At 46.0% G+C, this 23,773-nt stretch overlaps 1 protein-coding gene across 1 annotated transcript; it reads right to left on the reverse strand.

Annotated features, from left to right (window-relative positions):
- Nucleotides 1–272: 272 nt before the first annotated feature.
- Nucleotides 273–23,068, reverse strand: LOC311112958 (uncharacterized protein; the record flags this gene model as incomplete). Its single annotated transcript, XM_084156090.1, has 8 exons — nucleotides 273–392; nucleotides 499–548; nucleotides 2,095–2,443; nucleotides 9,867–9,976; nucleotides 12,790–12,921; nucleotides 22,044–22,394; nucleotides 22,512–22,874; nucleotides 23,026–23,068. 8 exons carry the CDS (start codon nucleotides 23,066–23,068, stop codon nucleotides 273–275), a joined length of 1,518 nt encoding a protein of 505 aa, XP_084012216.1.
- Nucleotides 23,069–23,773: the final 705 nt, after the last annotated feature.

Raw genomic sequence — 23,773 nt, forward strand, 5'->3', positions numbered from 1 at the left:
ATCAGAGTACCTGTAAATAGGTTGCTGTGAGTGAGAGGGGGTGTTGCTGGCATGACAAGAGAAAAAGCTGTTCGTCACTGCAACATAAAGATGCTTGGGTATGGCCTAAATAAATACATTCAACTTCCTTTGTCTTGATTATAGTTAAATGCTTTATTCATCATATCACAAGTAAGTCATTGTCAATGAGTTTGGAAGAGAAGCAATGCACCTAATTCATTACAGTTACAGCTAATAAAGTTAACAATTAAGGCTGTGTCATTCATCCAGTTCTACTGTCTAATCCCAGAGTACACCATCTCCTCCACCTTGTTGCTTCTCTGTCTTCTAGACCTGTTCTTCTTGTTGCTCAGATTCAGAGCTACATAATGGAGACTGTCTGCATCTTGGGCCTGTGAAGAACAATTATAAAATGGGGGAAGTATTACTATATGTTTTTATTGTAACCACTTTCAAACTTCCCTTTTATGGTAATACAACATCAGGAATTCTGTTTACCCTTGCATCTGAAGAAGAGACTGCTGGACCTCTTGTCTGAGAGACGGGTCCTGAAAAGAAAGACAGAAAAGATAAAGATACAACTACTTCTTCCACTACAGATACAGCTGGTGAAATAAAAGAATATAAACTTTTCTGAAGGACTGTACCTGCTACATACAGTGGGGAGAACAAGTATTTGATACACTGCCGATTTTGCAGGTTTTCCTACTTACAAGTTCAAGATGACGGTCAATCACCCTCGGTCTGGGGCTCCATGCAAGATCTCACCTCGTGGGGCATCAATGATCATGAGGAAGGTGAGGGATCAGCACAGAACTACACGGCAGCACCTGGTCAATGACCTGAAGAGAGCTGGGACCACAGTCTCAAAGAAAGCCATTAGTAACACACTACGCCGTCATGGATTAAAATCCTGCAGCGCACGCAAGGTCCCCCTGCTCAAGCCAGCGCATGTCCAGGCCCGTCTGAAGTTTGCAGATGACCATCTGGATGATCCAGAGGAGGAATGGGAGAAGGTCATGTGGTCTGATGAGACAAAAATAGAGCTTTTTGGTCTAAACTCCACTCGCCGTGTTTGGAGGAAGAAGAAGGATGAGTACAACCCCAAGAACACCATCCCAACCGTGAAGCATGGAGGTGGAAACATCATTCTTTGGGGATGCTTTTCTGCAAAGGGGACAGGACGACTGCACCATATTGAGGGGAGGATGGATGGGGCCATGTATCGCGAGATCTTGGCCAACAACCTCCTTCCCTCAGTAAGAGCATTGAAGATGGGTTATGGCTGGTTCTTCCAGCATGACAACGACCCGAAACACACAGCCAGGGCAACTAAGGAGTGGCTCCGTAAGAAGCATCTCAAGGTCCTGGAGTGGCCTAGCCAGTCTCCAGACCTGAACCCCATAGAAAATCTTTGGAGGGAGCTGAAAGTCCGTATTGCCCAGCGACAGCCCCGAAACCTGAAGGATCTGGCGAAGGTCTGTATGGAGGAGTGGGCCAAAATCCCTGCTGCAGTGTGTGCAAACCTGGTCAAGACCTACAGGAAACGTGTGATCTCTGTAATTGCAAACAAATGTTTCTGTACCAAATATTAAGTTCTGCTTTTCTGATGTATCAAATACTTATGTCATGCAATAAAATGCAAATTAATTACTTAAAAATCATACAATGTGATTTTCTGGATTTTTGTTTTACATTCCATCTCTCACAGTTGAAGTGTACCTATGATAAAAATTACAGGCATCTACATGCTTTGTAAGTAGGAAAACCTGCAAAATCGGCAGTGTATCAAATACTTGTTCTCCCCACTGTAAGTATATCATTCATTTATTTGGTTTGGACTTCACTTACCCCTACACTGCAGATACTTTCTCTTGATCGTGATGTTCGTGATGCTACCAAGGACAATGATCAGGATAAATGAGAGACCCAATGCAGCACTCAGGAAGTACACCAAGAGAAGAGGGTCTGCAACAATGTCTGGGATAATGATTGGACGTTTTCTTATGTGATCTAAATAACTAGCACTGTGTACAGTTGGACACAATAGATTATACAATAGATATAAACAGAAATGTAAGATGTATCACCTACCCTTGATCTCCAGCTTGGTCCCGTTTCCAAACAGTATCTCCCCACATGAGGCCACAGCACAGTAGTAAGTCCCAGCATCAGAGAGGCTGAGGTTCCTCTTGGGGAGGTTGTAGACACAGCTCTGTGTAGGAGACCCAGCCTCAGGGCTCTTCTCACACTGATCACTCCTGTCTTCATGGGTGTAAATGATTCCTGGACGGGAATCTCCTGAGCCATGTCTGAACCAATAGACACAGTGTTCTCCTGCACAGGTCTCAGTGTGTATTGTACAGTTCAGAGTCACAAAGTCTCCTGTCTGGACTGACTCAGACAGACTGCTGTACAACGGTGGTGTTTCTGGACCCTGAACCTGACAAAAAGGTTTTCATGTCAGTAAATGTGTTTCCTATTTTGTGTCCTAACTCAACATTTGCTGAAAACTTAAGCTACAGTAATATGTTATTGTGGGATTACCTTACATTTAATTAAGACATTGTATATCCAAAATGTAAAGTGCAACAATGCTCATGATTATAGTTACAGAACACTCGATTCTAGTTATATTCTCTCTAAATTCAGATGTTGTACCTTTAACAATGAGAATTGCTCCTTCTCCAAATCCACCTTGTTGGAATAAGAACTCCCACAATAATTATTGCTGAATCTGAGAGCTGCATGTCTGAGATCCTTAGGTGTTTTATTCCTTTGCCACTTTGCACTAAGTAGTGAGGGTTGCCTTCAAATTCATTGTGGAATGTGGCATTATTGTCATAACTGTAGAAAGTTGTCATGAGCTGAGGATTGTCAGCCAATGTTTGCTTGAACCACAAGAAGTGCAGTGCCAAGTTGCCTTCATGGAAGCATTGCAATGTCACTGTGTCTCCTATGTTGGCTGAAACAAGGTGCATGGCTGAGGATTGTACCCCAGCTAGAATACACACAAAGACAGATATGAATTACATCAATAAAGTTCCTGGTTGACTTCAAATGTATGGTGTACCCCCTATAAGCACAGAAATATATAAGTTGGACCTACCCATCTCCCTGAGAAGTGGAAATATCAGGCAGAGTGTGATGATCATCTTTGAAGTTAGTAACTGTGTCTTGAGTGGAAGAAGTCTACCCAAGTAAAAAAAAAGAAATCAACAGTGGGCTATTTGGTGATTGGTTAAACTGGACACGTCATTTTTGTTGATGCCTTATCCAGCCCACCATAAACTGAGAATCACTTACTGTATATAATCAATGCTAAAAGTGGACCAATGCTAGTAATTTGCAACAACTGGCTGGATGAAAGCTGTCTAATACTCTGTTAAAACTCTTATCTGGATAGATAGTCTGTGTAAGACCAATCAAAATATTATCCAACAACCTTTTTTTCCTTCTTGGAAATCATACTTTACCACCCCATTTACCATCACAGGTTAATTTATATTTTTAAATACGTTTTTCATGTAGTTTTTACAACAACAAAAAATTAGCATACATTATACAGTGCATTAGGAAAGTATTCAGACCCTTTGACTTTTTAACATTTTGTTACATTACAGCATTATTCTAAAATTGATTACATAAATAAAAAATCTAATCAATCTGCACAAAATACAACATAATGACAAAGCGAAAAAAAGGTTTTTAGATTTTTTTTTGCAAATGTATTACAAATAAAAAAGAGAAATACATAATTTATTTAGGTATTTAGACCCTTTGCTATGAGACTCAAAATTGAGCTCAGGTGCATCCTGTATCCATTGATCAGAGTCCCCCTGAGGTAAATTCAATTGATTGGCCATGATTTGGAAAGGCACACACCTGTCTATATAAGGTCCCAGAGTTGACAGTGCATGTCAGAGCAATAACCAAGCCATGAGGTTGAAGGAATTGTCCAAGAACACAGTGGCCTGCATCATTCTTAAATGGAAGAAGTTTGGAACCACCAAGACTCTTCCTAGAGCTGGCCACCCAGCCAAACTGAACAATTGGGGGAGAAGGGCCTTGGCCATGGAGGTGACCGAGATGGGAGAACCGTCCAGAAGGACAACCATCTCTGCAGCACTCCAACAATCAGGCCTTTATTGTAGAGTGGCCAGAGGAAAGCCACTCCTCAGTAAAAGGTACATAACAGCCCGCTTGGAGTTTCACAAAAGGCACCTGAAGGACTCAGACCATGAGAAACAAGATACTCTGGTCTTATGAAACCAAGATTGAACTCTTTGGCCTGAATGCCAAGCGTCACGCCTGGAGGAAACCTGGCACCATCCCTTTGGTGAAGCATTGTGGTGGCAGCATCATGCTGTGGGGATGTTTTTCGGCGGCAGGGACTGGGAGACTAGTCAGGCTCGAGGGCAAGACGAACGGAGCAAAGTACAGAGAGATCCTTGATGAAAACCTACTCCAGGGCGCTCATGACCTCAGACTGGGGTGAAGGTTCACCTTCCAACAGGACAACAACCCTAAGCACACATCCAAGACAATGCAGGAGTTGCTTCTGTACAATCACTGCTAGGCAAATCCCCGCCTTATCTTAGCTCATTGGTCACCATAGCAGCACCCACCCGTAGTCTGCGCTCCAGCAGGTATATCTCACTGGTCATTCCCAAAGCCAACACCTCCTTTGGCCGCCATTCCTTCCAGTTCTCTGCTGCCAATGACTGGAACGAATTGCAAAAATCTCTGAAGCTGGAGACTCTTATCTCCCTCAATAACTTTAAGCATCAGTTGTCAGAGCACCTTACCGATCACTGCACCTGTACACAGCCCATCTGAAATTAGCCCACCCAACTACCTCATCCCTATATTGTTATTTATTTTGCTCTTTTGCACCCCAGTATCTCTATTTGCACATAATCTCTTGCACATCTAGCATTCCAGTGTTAATACTATTGTAATTATTCTGCACTATAGCCTATTTATTGCCTTACCTCCATAACTTGCTACATTTGCACACACTGTATATATATTTACTGTTGTATTTCTGACTTTGTGTTTTTTTTACCCCATATGTAACTCTGTGTTGTTTTTATTGCACTACTTTGCTTTATCTTGGCCAGGTCGCAGTTGTAAATGAGAACCTGTTCTCAACTGGCTTACCTGGTTAAATAAAGGTGAAATAAAATAAAATAAAAATAAATATGAATGTCCTTGAGTGGCCCAGCCAGAGCCCGGACTTGAACCCGATTGAACATCTCTGGAGAGACCGGAAAATAGCTGTGCAGCGAAGCTCCCCATCCAACATGACTGAGCTTGAGAGGATCTGCAGAGAAGAATGGGAGAAACTCCCCAAATACAGGTGTGCAAAGTTTTTAGTGTCATACCCAAGAAGACTCAAGGCTGTAATCGCTGCAAAAGGTGCTTCAACAAAGTACTGAGTAAACGGTCTGATTACTTATGTACATTTTATATTTTGGGTTTACATTTTTATTACATTTGCTAAAATTTCTAAAAACCTGTTTTTGCTCTGTCATTATGGGGTATTGTGTGTTGTTTGATGAGAAATAAAATCAATTTAATCAATTTTTGAATAAGGCTGTAACTTAACAAAATGTGGAAAAAGCTGTCTGAACACTTTCCGAATCCACTGCATGTACTTGTATACTCTTGGTATCAACATCAGTTGTGTGCCTTAGACATCTTTGGTTCCACCACATGCAGCAGTTACAGTTCTCCTGATGATAAAGCAAGACAATTTTATGTCAGTCTTACTTTCACTATCATTCACAGAAACATGAAGTGTAACACCTGATAGTTTACATTTACATTTACATTTTAGTCATTTAGCAGACGCTCTTATCCAGAGCGACTTACAGTTAGTGAATACATATTTTTTTATACTGGCTCCCCGTGGGAATCGAACCCACAACCCTGGCGTTGCAAACGCCATGCTCTATCAACTGAGCTACATCCCTGCCGGCCATTCCCTCCCCTACCCTGGGCCAATTGTGCGCCGCCCATGAGTCTCCCGGTCGCGGCCGGCTGCGACAGAGCCTGGATTCGAACCAGGATCTCTAGTGGCACAGTTAGCACTGCGATGCAGTGCCTTAGACCACTGCGCCACTCAGGAGTTTAGTAGGGGTCAGGGGTTTACCTGGGTGGGTAGGGCTCTTGTCTGTAGCCTGGATACACCTTCTACTCTATACTCTGTAAACTAATGATTACAGTTCAAGAACTGATAAAACCTATGATCTTGTAAGTGATAAGATACTGTGTTAGTCTAGATGGAGCTGTGTTTCTAATTGTCATTGGCGTGAGCAAGGAAGAAAGAAAGTAACTGACTGACACCACATAGACATCCTGCAGAAAACCACAGAGTGTGTAGGAGGCCAGCAGGCCTGTCCTCAGCGTAGAGATGGCTTCATCTTGAGCTCACAGCAGACCAAAGTGATCAGGTAACTGTGAACAGCTCACTGAGTGTATGATGCGTGGGTGGGTTTAGCATGGTAACAGTAGGTAGTCTCTGCAGAAGCCCTCTGGACAAACATTCATAAAGACATTCTTACTCAAGTAGTATTTTACTGGGTGACTTTCACTTTTACTCAAGTATGACAATTGGGTACTTTTTCCACCACTGTTGTCTGATAAGCATGCAGTACATTATCAAGCATACATTACATATACAGTATGTAGCTGTACATGCCCTTGGGATCAAACTTAGTTGTGTGCCTTAGACTTGGCCCCACCCCATGCAACAGTTACGGCTCTCCTAATGACCTATAGGAGGACTGTTATAGATAGAACAGAACTTGATATGTACCAGGGGGATCAGGGGTGGAGCATCATGAGTATATATGGGGGAATAACGTACACTACAGGATGAAACAATCTATTTCATGTAACTCTCATTAACTATCATTCACAGAATCATGCTCTAACTGAAGTGTAACACCTGATAGTTTAGTAGGGGTCAGGGGTGTACCTGGGTGGGTAGGGCTCTTAGCTGTAGCCTAGTATACATTGATACAACTTCTACTTTAAACTCTGTAAATCAATTATCGTAGTTCAAGAATGAACATGAACATGCTTTTTAGTACAGGACTCGGCTTAAACTGTGTCTGGGAAACTGGCCCATATGATAAGATAGAGGCTATATAGCATGCAGTATGTCAGTGGACTGTGTTTCTAATTGTTATGGTCGTGATCAACAATGTAAGCATGAGAGAAAACACACTGACACCAGGTAGACATCCTGCTGAAACCACATAGTGAGTGAAAGGCCAACCAGGCCTATCCAAAGCAAAGAGATGGCCTTGTCTTGAGCTCACAGCAGACCAAAGTGTTAAGGTACCTGTGAACAGCTCACTGCATGATGCGTGGGTGGGTTTAGCATGGTAACAGTAGGTAGTCTCTGCAGAAGCCCTCTGGACAAACATTCATACAGGGATACTGTATGTACAGAACACACGAGAAGGAATAAGTCTATTTTAGTCCCTATCAGTTGTTTAAATAGATATTTATTAATGCAAAAAGAAGGCACATTCTGTACACAGGGATTTCAGTAGAGCAGTTCAATCAATTAACACATACAGCATAAGCAGGGATGATGATGCTCAATTGAATTAGAAGTCGCAGGCTAATATTTTTCTAATGCAATACGAGCAACTAAGCAATCTCAATAAATCATCATTTGCAATGTATAGCAATGATACAGTATCTCCTACTTTACTCAATAACCCAGCTATAGTCTATTGACACTGGCCTTAGCGTGATCTATTTCCTGATGAGGTAGATGATGATGAAGATGATCAGGCAGCAGAGGAGAACTCCAGTTCTGATGATGGGGAGAAGGTCCAGGATTCTCATCTGTGGATCAACGTCACAATCTGAAATAATAAAATGTATCTTTCCATGACGTAGACTGATCAGGTGAAAGCTATGATCCGTTATTGATAAAACTTGTCAAATCCACTTCAATCAGGGTAGATGAAGGTGAGGAGACACGTTAAAGAAGGATTCTTAAGCCTTGACACAATTGAGACATGGATTGTGTGATTCAGAGGATGAATGGGCAAGACAATAGATTGAAGTGCCTTTGAATGTTGTATGGTAGTAGGTGCCAGGCCCACCGGTTTGTGTCAAGAATTGCAACGCTGCTGGGTTTTTCATGTTCAACAGTTTCCTGTGTGTATCAAGAATGGTCCACCACCCAAAGGACATCCAGCCAACTTGTCACAACTGTGGGAAGCATTGGAGTCAACAGCATCCCTGTGGAAAGCTTTCAACACCTTGTAGAGTCCATACACAGACGAATTGAGGCTGTTTGAGGGCAAAAGGGGGGTTGCAACTCAATATTAGGAAGTTGTACACAGGGGCATTGCCATGCTGAAAAAGGAAAGGGCCTTCCCCAAACTGTTGCCACAAAGTTGGAAGCACAGAATCATCTAGAATGTCATTGTGTGATGTGTTTGTAAGATTTCTCTTCACTGGAACTAAGGGGCCTAGCCTGAACCATGAATAACAGCCCAAGACCATAATTCCTCCTCCACCAAACATTACAGTTGGCACTATGAATTGGGGCAGGTAGTGTTTTTCTGGCATCCGCCAAACCCAGATTCATCTGTCTGACTGCTGTATAGTGAAGTGTGATTAATCACTCCAGAGAACACTGCTCTAGAGTCCAATGGCGGTGAGCTTTGCACCACTCCAGCCGACACTTGGCATTGAGCATGGTGATCTTAGGCTTGTGTGCGGCTGCTCGGCCATGGAAACCAAACAGTTATTGTGCTGACGTCGGGTGCTGACATTGCTTCAAGAGGCAGTTTGGAACTATTTACGGAGTGTTGCAACCGAGGACAGAAGATTTTTACGCGCTGTGCGCTTCAGCACTCGGTGGTCCCGTTCTGTGAGCTTGTGTGGCCTACCACTTCTCGGCTAAGCCGTTGTTGCTCCTAGATTTTTCCACTTCACAATACCAGCACTTACAGTTGACCGGGGCAGCTCTAGCAGTGCAGAAATTTGACGAACTGACTTGTTAGAAAGGTGCCACGTTGAAAGATACTGAGCTCTACATAAAGGCAATTCTACTGCCAATTTTTGTCTATGGAGATTGCATGGCTGTGTGCTCGATATTATACACCTGTCAGCAACGGGTATTGCTGAAATAGCCGAATCCACCAATTTGAAGGGGTGTCCACATACCTTTGTATATATAGTGTATGTACAAGGGTGAACATCAGTGGGGTAAACACCTACACAATGAAACAAGTACATGTCAGTCTTCCATTCCATGAATATAATTCACAGAAACATTCACTAAGTGTATCACCTGAGAGTGCATGCCTGAAGTGACACACTATACCTATCTAGTCTGTTTTACTCTCTGGTTAGTGCGGTTCTAAATGAAATTAATCTGTCAGAAGGAGGATCCTCCTCTATTGGTCTCCTTCTCACAGAGCATCCTGCAGTAGTCTTTGTGCTTCACAAGTCATGTCTGTTTGAGAATGTACTGAAAGTTCTCCCATGACATCATCACAAAATGGCCCCTCACCACTGGACCACAAGTTAGAATAGATGGTGCTGTATCACACATGAGATGCTTAACTCAGAGGGTTCAAATAGGGTTCATTAGCAGTCATTTGTGGTTTGTAACTGATTTCAGATAACTAAATATATATTTGAGTCAGTTTAATTAATAACTGTTTTGCTGTGGCTGTAAGCTGTCAGGGGCAACATGAACAACAAGTAAAGATAGTGAGAACAACAGTGACACCACATAGACATCCTGCTGAAAACCACATAGAGACACAGAGACACAGAGAGCAGGTAGGAGGGTCCTGTGTGCACAAAGCCAGCAGGCCCACCTGACCAAAGCGTAGATACGACATCATCTTGGGCTTACAGAAGACTGCAGAGTATCTGTGAATTTGTTCACTGTGTGGGGGTGGGTGTGAGTGACATGCTATCAACACCACTAGAAGAGGTCAACACATTACAGAGGAGAGATTATATGAATAAATGGGTTGTCTCCCATACTTTTTCAACTACTCCCTGGAACTCAATTTTAAAACACTACATTGAAACACACGAGTCGTTGTCTTCGTCATAGAGATAACCCTTCTTCAAGTTTTATTTTGAGTGATTGTGTGGCTCCTCCTGGTAACTAAGCGACACTTTATAATAACTTAGTTGATTTTAGTAGTAATGATCCAGTGATGATGACTACCTAGCCTGTTTGATTGATGTGACGCAATGATTCTGAAATGGATTTATAACATGATACTGATGTTTAATATGCATGTAATAAATGTATATATTACCTTGTTATAAATTCTTAACAGCCACACAGTGTTTTTGTTGGGCCTTTGTTTCTCTCGTTAACACAGGTGAGAGTGTTGACGAGGACAAGTCTGGAGATCACTCTGTCATGCTGATTTAGTTAGAATAACAGACTGGAAGCTTTAAAAGGAGGGTGGCACTTGAAATCATTGTTCTTCCTCTGTTAACCATGGTTACCTGCAAGGAAACACGTGCCGTCATCATTGCTTTGCACAAAAAGGGCTTCACAGGCAAGGATATTGCTACTAGTAAGCTTGCACCTAAATCAACCATTTATCGGATCATCAAGAACTTCAAGGAGAGAGGTTCAATTGTTGTGAAGAAGGCTTCAGGGCGCCCAAGTAAGTCCAGCAAGCGCCAGGACCGTCTCCTAAAGTTGATTCAGCTGCGGGATCGGGGCACCACCAGTGCAGAGCTTGCTCAGGAATGGCAGCAGGCAGGAATGAGTGCATCTGCACGCACAGTGAGGCAAAGACTTTTGGAGGATGGCCTGGTGTCAAGAAGGGCAGCGAGGAAGCCACTTCTCTCCAGGAAAAAGATCAGGGACAGACTGATATTCTGCAAAAGGTACAGGGATTGGACTGCTGAGGACTGGGGCAAAATCATTTTCTCTGATGAATCCCCTTTCCGATTGTTTGGGGCATCCAGAAAAAAGCTTATTCGGAGAAGACAAGGTGAGCGCTACCATCAGTCCTGTGTCATGCCAACAGTAAAGCATCCTGAGACCATTCATGTGTGGGGTTGCTTCTCAGCCAAGGGTTTGGGCTCACTCACTATTTTGCCTAAGAACACAGCCATGAATAAAGAATGATACCAACTCATCCTCTTGAGAGCAACTTCTTCCAACCATCCAAGAACAGTTTGGTGACGAGCAATGCCTTTTCCAGCATGATGGAGCACCTTGCCATAAGGCAAAAGTGATAACTAAGTGGATCGGGGAACAAAACATCTAAATGTTGGGTCCATGGCCAGGAAACTCCCCAGACCTTAATCCCATTGAGATCTTGTGGTCGATCCTCAAGAGGCGGGTGGACAAACAAAAACCCACAAATTCTGACAAACTCCAAACATTGATTATGCAAGAATGGGCTGCCATCAGTCAGGATGTGGCCCAGAAGTTAATTGACAGCATGCCAGGGTGGATTGCAGAGGTCTTGAAAAAGAAGGGTCAACACTGGAAATATTTACTCTTTGCATAAACGTAATGTAATTGTCAATAAAAGCTTTCGACACTTATGGAATGCTTGTAATTATACTTCAGTATACCATAGTAACATCTGACAAAAATATCTAAAAACACTGAAACAGCAAACTTTGTGAAGACCAATACTTGTGTTATTCTCAAAACTTTTGACCACGACTGTATATTAAACTAGGATGTTTATTTTTACTTCAAGTTTTTCTCATTTAGAGAGTGAGTTGTGCTCTTAGTGACATGGTTGTTTGTGGTTTTGATGCACTGAGGTGTGTGTAGGTAGTGTGTGGTGCGGACTGAAGGTCATTGCTGGGGGTTAGAGATTAGTTTAATATTTTTAGGGCATTCATAACACTACAGAGATGTTGTCAGGATACACCTACAAAAGAGTTTGAGACAAACTAAAACACCAGTCAGTAGATTTGTATTTACATTGCATTATGCGACCCAAAAAAGCTTTGTTACATTGATTATAAGCTTAATATGGTTGTTGCATACTGAATCTTCAGGTGAAATTTAACAACAGAGGAAAATATCAAATAAAAAAATGCCTCTATATGAAAGCAGTTGAATGTTTTATTTGATCTAAAATTCACAACAGTATCAATGTTAAAAGGAGGTTGACAGAGTACAAGTAATTGTACCACACAATGAAAAAGCCATAGTTATACATACAGTGTAGAAAACACAAAAGCAATGCAAGTTATTCAAGAGCAAAAGTTGACGTTTCAGTCCATGTTTTGGAGTCTCACCACAGAGTACACAGTGTCTCTCTCCATGGCACTCCTCTGTCTCCCAGCCTTTACTTTCTTGTGGATGACGTTCAGAGCAGCGTATTGGAGTGTGTCAGCATCTTGATTCCGAGAGGAATAACAAATATAAAACCGAAACATTTTGTATTAGACAAATATATTTATAGTGAAACAACACCTTTAAGTAAATGCCTATTTTCATATTTTGAATGAAGATAAAATACATTGAATCAACAACAGTTGGACCAGTGTTAGGTCTGTCTACATGGTTATGAGAACTGGGGACTGATGAAGTACTTGACTGAGGGTGTGTTCCTGTAGACAAACACATGGTGGAATCATCATCATCATCATCATCATCATCATCATCATCATCATACAATGAATTAACCCAGTTTCATGACTAAAACAGGCTGTAAAGTAAAACAATATGTGGAAAAAGTCAAGGGGTCTGAATATTTTCCGAATGCAGTGTATATTGTTCACAATGATACCACTTACCTCTACACAGCAGAGAGGTTTTCTTGGTCATCTTATACAAAACAGAACCAAGGACAATGATGAGGATGACACAAAGAGCCAACACTACACCCAGACAGTACACCAAGAGAACATGGTCCTCCTTACAAACATCTGTAGAAATACAGACAGTGATAGAGGAAATTCAGGACATTTTGTTCAACCAGACATACAATGTATTCACAACAATGTGAAAGTATGTTAGACATTTTCAGAAATGTCAAAATTATAACTTACAGACAATGTCCAGCTTGGTCCCGTTCCCAAACAGTATCTCCCCACATGAGGCCACAGCACAGTAGTAAGTCCCAGCATCAGAGAGGCTGAGGTTCCTCTTGGGGAGGTTGTAGACACAGCTGTCACGGTTTCGGCCGAGGCTGCCTCTCTTCCTTGTTCGGGCAGGCTTCGGCGTTCGTTGTCTCCGGAATTCTAGCTGCCACCGTTGCATGTTTCTATGTTCGTTTGCTTTTGTCTGTTTGTTGTGACACCTGTTATCGTTTAGGTTAATTAGCGTCCTATAAGTTTCTCGTTGTGTTTGTCCAGTGTTGTGTGTGATTGCTTTATTGTCTGTCGTGCGTTACTGGACGTGTTTACTTATTCGCTCGGTTGAGCTATCTCTCCACTGTGTTGGAGCGTTTTACGCACCTGTGTAGTGCGCCCGTTTGTTTTGTCCGCCTACGTGCGGAGTTTCGCCTTCGGGCCAGTTTGTTCATTTTCCCTTGTGGAATTTCACTAAAGTCTTTTGGACTGTACTTCGGTGTCCTGCGCTTGATTCCACCACTACACCCACCTACAGCATCACTGACAAAATCACACACCTGCAAGAATGGAATCAGCAGGAGCCGCAGCAGCCCAGGCGACGCTGGAGGACAGGGTCCGAGAACAGAGTGACCAGATCCTGCAGATGGGGTCCGCACTGCAGGAGGTGATCACCACCATCCGAGGCTGGGGGACTCCTCCACCGCCATCCTCTCTGCCAGCACCATCGGCAAGTCAGCCCATTCCCGCTCCGGAACCCAGAGGAGTTCGACTCTCGCTCCCGAGGGCCTACGATGGGACCGCGGCCGGGTGTCAGGGATTCCTTCTCCAGGTGGAGCTTTACCTGGCCACCGTGCACCCGGCGCCTTCGGGACATGAGAGCGTGTCCGCCCTGATCTCCTGCCTTTCCGGGAAGGCGTTGGAATGGGCCAACGCAGAGTGGAGGAGGATCGACGCGAACACCATCACCTACGACGAGTTCTCCCGCCGCTTCAGGGCGGTGTTCGACCATCCCCCGGAGGGGAAAGCGGCGGGGGAGCGTCTGGTCTTCCTCCGGCAGGGGAAGAGGAGTGCCCAGGAGTTCGCCTTAGAATTCCGTACTCTAGCGGCGGATGCAGGGTGGAATGAGCGGGCTCTCAGCGATCACTACAGATGTAGTCTACGCGAGGACGTCCGTAGGGAGCTGGCCTGTAGGGACACCAGCCTCTCGTTCGACCAGTTGGTCGACATGTCCATCAGGCTGGATAACCTGCTAGCTACCCGCGGACGTTCCGAGGGGGGTCCGTCCATTTCACCCTCCAGCGCCTCCGAGCCGTGCCCCATGGAGCTCGGGGGCGCTGGCGCTAGAGAGAGGAGGGGTCGGCTTACGAGGGGGTCCATCTCCTGCACCAACTGTGGTCGGGGAGGACACACCGCGGCTAGGTGCTGGGGATGGCCTCCTAGGGGAGAGGACGACAGGTCCCGCACTGGGGAGTCCTTCCAGGTGAGTAGGCGCCCCACTCACCCAGAGCTCTCTGTTGCACATTTCTGTATACCTGTGCGTTTCCCACAGGTAGCACCTCATTCCCAGCATAAGGCGCTGGTAGATTCAGGCGCGGCTGGGAATTTTGTTGATAAGAAGTTTTGTTTAGCCTTAGGGATCCCCCGTCTTCCTGTTGATGTCCCTTTCCCCGTTCATGCCCTAGATAGCCGTCCGTTGGGTGCGGGCTTGATCAGGGAGGTCGCTGCGCCACTTAGGATGTGTGCGCAGGGGGGTCATCAGGAGATGATTCAGCTATTTCTGATCGACTCGCCTGCGTATCCGGTGGTGCTGGGCATGCCCTGGTTGAGTACCCATAACCCATCTATTTCATGGCAGGAGAGGGCTCTGATGGAGTGGTCTGCCCAGTGTGTGGGTCGATGTTTGGGCGTTTCCATAGGGGCTACCTCGGTGGAGAGTCCAAACCAGGTGCCCGCATTGCACGTTCCCCCTGAGTATGGGGATTTGGCTATTGCGTTTAGTAAGTCGAGGGCGACGCAGTTGCCGCCCCATAGGCAGGGAGATTGTGCGATAGACCTCCAGGCAGGAGCTGCGCTCCCACGGAGCCATGTGTATCCTCTGTCTCAGGAGGAGAAGAAAGCTATGGAGACTTACATAGACGAATCTCTGAGACAAGGATACATACGGCCTTCCACTTCCCCTGCGTCCTCGAGTTTCTTTTTTGTGAAGAAAAAGGATGGTGGGTTACGCCCGTGCATCGATTACCGTGGTCTCAATCAGATCACGGTGAAGTACAGTTATCCACTCCCGCTGATTGCGACCATGACGGAGTCATTGCATGGGGCGCGTTTCTTCACTAAATTAGATCTCAGGAGCGCGTACAACTTGGTGCGCATCAGGGAGGGCGATGAATGGAAGACAGCCTTTAGTACCACCTCGGGCCATTACGAGTATCTTGTCATGCCATACGGGTTGATGAACGCTCCGTCAGTTTTCCAATCATTTGTGGATGAGATCTTCAGGGACATGCAGGGGCAGGGGGTGGTTGTGTACATAGATGACATTCTCGTGCACTCGCCTACCCGAGTCGAGCATGTGGCCCTGGTGCGCAGAGTGTTGCGGAGGCTGGTGGAGCACGACCTGTATGTTAAGGCAGAGAAGTGTCTGTTTTTCCAGGAGTCGGTCTCCTTTTTGGGGTATCAGTTGTCTGCGTCAGGGGTGAAGATGGAGGTAGACCGGGTGTCAGCCGTGCGTAATTGGCAAACACCAACCACTGTGAAGGAGGTGCAGCAGTTTTTGGGGTTTGCGAATTACTACCGGAGGTTTATCCGGGGTTTTGGACAGGTGGCAGCTCCCATCACGTCTCTTTTGAAGGGGGGTCCGGTGCGTCTGCAGTGGTCTGCCGAGGCGGACAGGGCGTTTGGGAGGCTGAAGGACCTGTTTACCTCGGCCCCGGTGCTGGCGCATCCGGATCCCTCTTTGCCATTTCAGGTAGAGGTGGACGCGTCTGAGGCCGGTATAGGAGCCGTGCTTTCACAACGGTCAGGCGCGCCACCTAAACTCCGCCCCTGTGCTTTTTATTCTAAGAAGCTCAGTCCGGCGGAGCGAAACTATGACGTAGGGGACAGGGAGCTGTTAGCCGTGGTACAGGCCCTAAAGGTGTGGAGGCACTGGCTTGAGGGGGCTCAACACCCTTTCCTCATTTTGACGGACCACCGTAACCTGGAGTACATCCGGGCAGCGAGGAGGCTGAACCCTCGCCAGGCAAGATGGAATATGTTTTTGACCCGGTTTACATTTAAGATCACGTACATCCCTGGGTCACAGAACGGTAAGGCAGATGCGCTGTCTCGGCGGTATGACACGGAGGAGAGGTCCGTGGAGCCCACTCCCATACTGCCGGAGTCGTGTCTGGTGGCACCGGTAGTGTGGGAGGTCGATGCTGAGCTCGAGCGGGCGTTACGCACCGACCCTAGTCCACCGCAATGCCCGGAGGGTCGGAAGTACGTTCCGCTCGAGGTTCGGGATCGATTGATCTATTGGGCTCACACGTCACCCTCCTCTGGACACCCTGGTATCGGCCGGACAGTGCACTGTCTTAGTGCCAAGTACTGGTGGCCCACGTTGGCAAGGGATGTGAGGGTTTATGTTTCCTCCTGCTCGGTGTGCGCCCAGTGTAAGGCGCCTAGACATCTGCCTAGGGGTAAGTTACTACCCCTGCCCGTTCCACAACGACCATGGTCTCACCTCTCGGTGGATTTCCTTACTGACCTTCCTCCTTCACAGGGAAATACCACTATACTAGTCGTTGTGGACCGGTTTTCTAAGGCCTGTCGTCTGCTCCCCATGCCGGGCCTTCCTACTGCCCTGCAAACTGCCGAAGCACTATTCACCCATGTGTTCCGGCACTACGGGGTACCCGAGGATATTGTGTCTGATCGAGGTCCCCAATTTACCTCCAGGGTTTGGAGAGCCTTTATGGAGCGGTTGGGGGTCTCGGTGAGCCCTTCCTCGGGTTACCACCCGGAGAGTAATGGGCAGGTGGAACGCGTGAACCAGGATGTGGGTAGGTTTCTTAGAACATACTGCCAGGACCGGCCGGAGGAGTGGGCAAGGTACGTTCCCTGGGCCGAGATGGCCCAGAATTCCCTACGCCATTCCTCCACTAACCTAACCCCTTTTCAATGTGTGTTAGGTTACCAGCCGGTTCTGGCACTTTGGCAGCAGAGCCAGATCGAGGCTCCTGCGGTGAATGAGTGGGCGCGGCGCTCGGAGGAGACATGGAACGCTGCACACGTCCACCTGCAGCGGGCCCTCCGTCGTCATAAGGCGAGCGCCGATCTCCACCGCAGTGAGGGACCGGTGTACGCACCTGGTGATCGAGTCTGGCTCTCTACCAGAAACCTGCCCCTCCGCCTGCCCTGTCGGAAACTGGGTCGGTGGTTTGTAGGGCCATTTAAAGTCCTGAGAAGGTTGAACGAGGTGTGTTACAAATTACAACTACCTGTTGAATATAAAAGTATTAACCCCTCGTTCCATGTGTCTCTTCTCAGGCCGGTGGTAGCTGGCCCACTCCAAGAAAGTGAGATCAGGGAGACTCCTCCGCCCCCATTGGACATCGAGGGGGCACCGGCGTACTCCGTGAGGTCCATCTTGGATTCGAGACGTCGGATGGGGGGTCTCCAATATCTAGTGGAGTGGGAGGGGTACGGTCCGGAGGAACGGTGCTGGGTGCCGAGGAGAGACATTTTGGACCCGTCTCTCCTGACGGAATTCCATCGTGGGCACCCGACGCACCCTGCTCCGCGTCCTCCTGGTCGTCCCCGAGGCAGGAGTCGGCGCACGTCTGGAGCCGCGCCTCAAGGGGGGGGTACTGTCACGGTTTCGGCCGAGGCTGCCTCTCTTCCTTGTTCGGGCAGGCTTCGGCGTTCGTTGTCTCCGGAATTCTAGCTGCCACCGTTGCATGTTTCTATGTTCGTTTGCTTTTGTCTGTTTGTTGTGACACCTGTTATCGTTTAGGTTAATTAGCGTCCTATAAGTTTCTCGTTGTGTTTGTCCAGTGTTGTGTGTGATTGCTTTATTGTCTGTCGTGCGTTACTGGACGTGTTTACTTATTCGCTCGGTTGAGCTATCTCTCCACTGTGTTGGAGCGTTTTACGCACCTGTGTAGTGCGCCCGTTTGTTTTGTCTGCCTACGTGCGGAGTTTCGCCTTCGGGCCAGTTTGTTCATTTTCCCTTGTGGAATTTCACTAAAGTCTTTTGGACTGTACTTCGGTGTCCTGCGCTTGATTCCACCACTACACCCACCTACAGCATCACTGACAACAGCTCTGTGTAGGAGACCCAGCATCAGGGCTCTTCTCACACTGATCACTCCTGTCTCCACGAGTGTAAATAATTCCTGGATGGGATTCTCCTGAGCCATGTCTGAACCAATAGATTCCCACCTTACATACAGATTCAGTCTGTATTCATCTATGAATCAATTATGCATAAAATGCTTATGCTACCAAAAAGGTGTGCTATTTATCTTCAAAGGGTGTAAAGTCAGAGTTACGGGTTTGTATTGATTAATCGTTTGCGTCAGTTGATGTGACTAGTGGCACATACAGTACCTATAGAAAGTCTACACCAACACTGGATTTCTTCACATTTTATTGTGTTACAAAGTGGGATTCAAATGGATTTAATTGTGATCTTTTTTGTCAACAATCTACTCAAAAAACTAATATCAAAGTGAAAGAATTTATAATATAGTATTACATGGTGCAAATAAGTGGTAAGAATTGGGCAAGTCATTAAATGTAGGAAATAAAAACATGTTTATTGAAATATCACACAAGAATAAAGGCAGGTTACATAGTTCCATGTTACAACTATTATCTGTCACGATCGTCAGGGAGAGACCAAGGCGCAGCGTTGAATGCGAACATTATATTTATTAGAATGATCACACGATCAAAATAACAGACGAAAACGTGATGTCTCTGGTTACATAAACAAACCAAATAAGAACAAGAAACCACAAACACAAAGTGAAAGACAGACAGTTAAATATGGCTCCCAATCAGAGACAACCAGCTGACACTCGTTGCCTCTGATTGGGAGTCACTCAGGCCAACATAGAAATACAAACATAGACTTACACACCCTGGCTCAACATAACAGTGTCCCCAGAGCCAGGGCGTGACAGTACCCCCCCCTAAAGGCGCGGACTCCGACCGCGCCAACTAAATACCACAGGGGAGGGACCGGGTGGGCACTCCGCCTTGGCGGCGGATCCGGCTCCGGGCCTGATCCCCACTCCCTCTCCAACCCCCCAAAGTACCCCTGGTCCGGTCTGGCCCCGCTGGCCGGAGCTGGACTGCACACTGATGGAGCGGATTGCTCTAGCTCCGGCGTAACGCATCTGACCGGTGCCGGACCAGGCACCAGTGGAACAGGCACGGGCCGTGCCGGACCGACGACGCACACCACTGGCTTGGTGTGGGGAACAGGCACGGGCCGTGCTGGACTGACGACGCACACCACTGGCTTGGTGTGGGGAGCAGGAGCGGGCCGGACAGGGCTGACGAAACGCACCACTGCCTTGGTGCGGGGAGCAGGCCGGGCCGAGCTGGCGACACGCACCGTAGACTTGGTGCGGGGAGTAGGAACGGGCCGAGCCGGGCTGATGAAACGCACCACAGACTTGGTGCGGGGAGCAGGAATGGGCCGGACTGGGCTGGCGACGCGCACCACAGACTTGGTGCGGAGAGCAGGAACGGGCCGGACAGGGCTGACGAAACGCACCACAGACTTGGTGCGGAGAGCAGGAACGGGCCGGACAGGGCTGACGAAACGCACCCCAGACTTGGTGCGGGGAGCAGGAATGGGCCGAGCCGGGCTGACGAAGCGCACCACTGACTTGGTGCGGGAAGCAGGAACGGACCGAGCCGGGCTGACGAAGCGCACCACTGACTTGGTGCGGGGAGCAGGAACAGACCGGACCGTACTGGGGACACACACCACTGGCCCTACATCGGGATCTGGAACGGGCCGGACCGGACTGGTAACACACCCCAGTACCTCTCGCCGTGCCTCTCCACCTTCCATCCCCTCTTCGACCAGTGGCCCCCGTAACCTGGCGGCCTCCTCTGCCAACCCGCTGGACCGCTCTATCGCGGCCTCCTGCTGCCCCGACGTCGTGAGCCCCCCCCTAAAAAATTTCTGGGGGTCTCTCCTCCCCGTGGGCCAGGCCTCTATAGTTCTCGCCCAACTCTCGCTCTTCTGTCTCCAACTCCCGCTATTCAGCTCCTCAATGGGCTTGACCCAGTCGAAGCTCTTCCTCAACTGTTCCCAAGTCCACCCTCTCTGCTCCTCACTCGGCTTGACCCAGTGGAGGTTGCCACGGAGATCTGCTAGCGATGGCTCCTGGACACGCTGCTTGGTCTGGTTTTGGTGGTTTCTTCTGTCACGATCGTCAGGGAGAGACCAAGGCGCAGCGTTGAATGCGAACATTATATTTATTAGAATGATCACACGATCAAAATAACAGATGAAAACATGATGTCTCTGGTTACATAAACAAACCAAATAAGAACAAGAAACCACAAACACAAAGTGAAAGACAGACAGTTAAATATGGCTCCCAATCAGAGACAACCAGCTGACACTCGTTGCCTCTGATTGGGAGTCACTCAGGCCAACATAGAAATACAAACATAGAATAACACACCCTGGCTCAACATAACAGTGTCCCCAGAGCCAGGGCGTGACATTATCATGAGAAGGAAGAGTGCAGACATTTGCTAAATCATTGTAAATACAGTATTTTGTGCTACACTTCTATTTACAAAAGCAAATGTATCCAGTCAGTCAACCTCAGCCACTATTGCTGAGGATTTGAGACTTCTGAAACCATCCTAGTATCAGCTTTCACACTTGCTGGACAATTATGCTCTGCATCTGAATAATTCTACATTGATATTAAGAGAATAGGCCAATGCAGTGACAGTCTCTTCAGCTAGGCCCGACCATTACATTTTACAGCAAATGAGGAATGTACAAAATAGCCAAGTCACACGGACACAGTCAAGCTCAAAGTGGAGGTCAGTAGGGCTAAACTTAAAATGATGCTGATTGGAGGACTGTCACATCCTGTCTTGATGACTCACACCAGAGTAGATGGTTTCTTCCTCTCTCTGTTCTCTCTGTTCTCTCCTCTGTCTCCTGGGCTTGGTACTCTTTTTGTCAGTGAACTTCAGGGCAGTGTAGTTCAGGCCATCATCGTCACCGTGGAGCTATGAGGATGAAACACAGACTCACTCAATTCAGACTCTGGGTCAAATATAATGCTGTAATATTTAGCTTTAATACTCTTATCCAGTCTCACTCTTGATACAGCAATTCTGCTAACCTGTTGTTCTGACGTGTTGGCATGAGGCTTCCAATACTGGCTCTGCTGAGAAGGGGTCCTCGCTAAAAGATCAATGATAAAACATTCAATATACTTGAAACCTTTTCTTGTTTACTAATAAAAAGGCATACTGCTGTGAATGTCATATTTTCTGCTTCAAAATTAAGTAGGCTTGTGAAATGAAAACAATGTCCAGAGAGGAAAGTGGTAAAAGGAGAGCTAGCCTTCACCTTTCTTTTTGATCTATAACTATTATTACTATTACTATTAGCATGAAGACTTTTACTGTACCTGCACAGTGTTCACATCGTGACCTCTTCATTCTCACACAGAGGAAAACGTTGACAACCACATTCAGAACCACAGCAGTTGTCAGGCAAGATAGAATGATGAGGAAAATATGATTTCTCTGATCACCCAACAGGTCTGAAACTTAGATTATTTTATATTATTATTTGTAGCTCAGTGCTTTTGGCATAAAAGTTAGCTATAAAAGTTATATTTGAAATCTACTATCAATTGAAAGTGATAGATTTACATATGATATTTCTTAACATTTGAGAGAACATTAGTGCTGTATTTTGGTTATGCACAGTTTACCTTCGATGTCCAGCTTGGTCCCGTTTCCAAACAGTATCTCCCCACATGAGGCCACAGCACAGTAGTAAGTCCCAGCATCAGAGAGGCTGAGGTTCCTCTTGTGGAGGTTATAGACACAGCTCTGTGTAGGAGACCCAGCCCCAGGGCTCTTCTCACACTGATCACTCCTGTCTCCATGGGTGTAAATGATTCCTGGATGGGATTCTCCTGAGCCATGTCTGAACCAATAGACACTGTGTTCTCCTGCACAGGTCTCAGTGTGTATTGTACAGTTCAGAGTCACAGAGTCTCCTGGCTGGACTGACTCAGACACAGACTGCTGGAGAACAGACATGCTGTTGGACCCTGAATCTGAAGAGAGTGAGTAAGATCATGGTGTGTACATTCTATTTTCCTGCTAGATTCATTAATTTAGCATTATATGAACACACTTCAGTATTTAACATTTTTAAAAGGAACTGATGTTACCTTTCACAAATATAACTGTTCCTTCTCCAAATTTGACATCCCTCGCTAACATAACACCACAGTAGTATGTAGCTGAGTCCCCTGACTCTATCTTTGAGATTGTCAGGTTACAGCTGTCAGCTCCTCTCTTCACACTCAAAAGTTTATTCTCCGTAAAGTCCTTGTAAAAGTTGTTGAAATATGTATTTTTTTTATCGGGATAAATTGATGATGCCATGAGAAGAGGTTTCTGTCCAACAGTTTGCTTGAACCAAGAGACTTCGATCAAATCAGATCGACAAAAGCAAGTGAGAGATACACTTTGTCCAAGGTGTGTAACCATCACAGGGTCTGGTTGGATTACATTCTTGTTAAGTGCACATCCTGGGAAGCAAACAAACTAAATAAATCAAAGACAAAGGTATAGTACAGAATGATACATTATTATCATTATTCAGACTACATAGTCATTCAATTGGATTCAAAAAGACTGACATAAAAAGTAAAAGGATCCACATGAATATTTCTTACTCACCAAAATTGGTGTAAAACAAAAATATTGTCCAATATATAATCATCATTTTAATGTCCTTTCTGCACTGTATAGTGTGTGGGTCTGACAACGGGGAACCTTTTATATGATGACACTCATCGGGTAGTCATTATGAAGTAGGCGGAAACACTGAACAAAGTGATTTCATTGGCTCTCTGAATAGGCATAAACCATCTGATAAAAACTACAATCTAACGTGTCCTGTGGCATACCATAGTTAGAGCAGCCCTTCAAATGATGTAAAGTCAGAGTTACTGGTTTGTATTTTTTCATCATTTGGGTCGGTGGCTGAGACTACTGGTACATATGTCCTCATTGACATACACAGGGGGTTTACATTGTATTTCTCACTTCATGTCTGTAGAAGCAGTTCAAGCTTTCAGGAGGAAATTAATTCTGGTGAGGTTGGCACCTTTTTGACAAAATAAAGATGTGATCCTTTGATACCTGGTGCAAATAAATGGTAAGAATTGGGCCATTAAACTTCAAAATAAAAACATGTTTATTGAAATATCAAACAAGCATAAAGGCAGGTTACAGCTATTATCATCAAAAGGAAGAGTTCAGACATTTGCAACATTATTATATAAATGTTGTTTATACAAATACAAATGTATGCAGTCAGTCAACCTCATCCAATAGGCCCCTGCAAAGGCATCCTACTGCAAATAAGAAATGTAGAGTATATAATCGCCAGTTCACACAGGCACAATCAACATCAAAGTGGAGT

The sequence above is a fragment of the Coregonus lavaretus genome (assembly GCF_964263955.1).
Source record: "Coregonus lavaretus genome assembly, chromosome: 39".
In the NCBI taxonomy this organism is placed as follows: Eukaryota; Metazoa; Chordata; class Actinopteri; order Salmoniformes; family Salmonidae; genus Coregonus; species Coregonus lavaretus.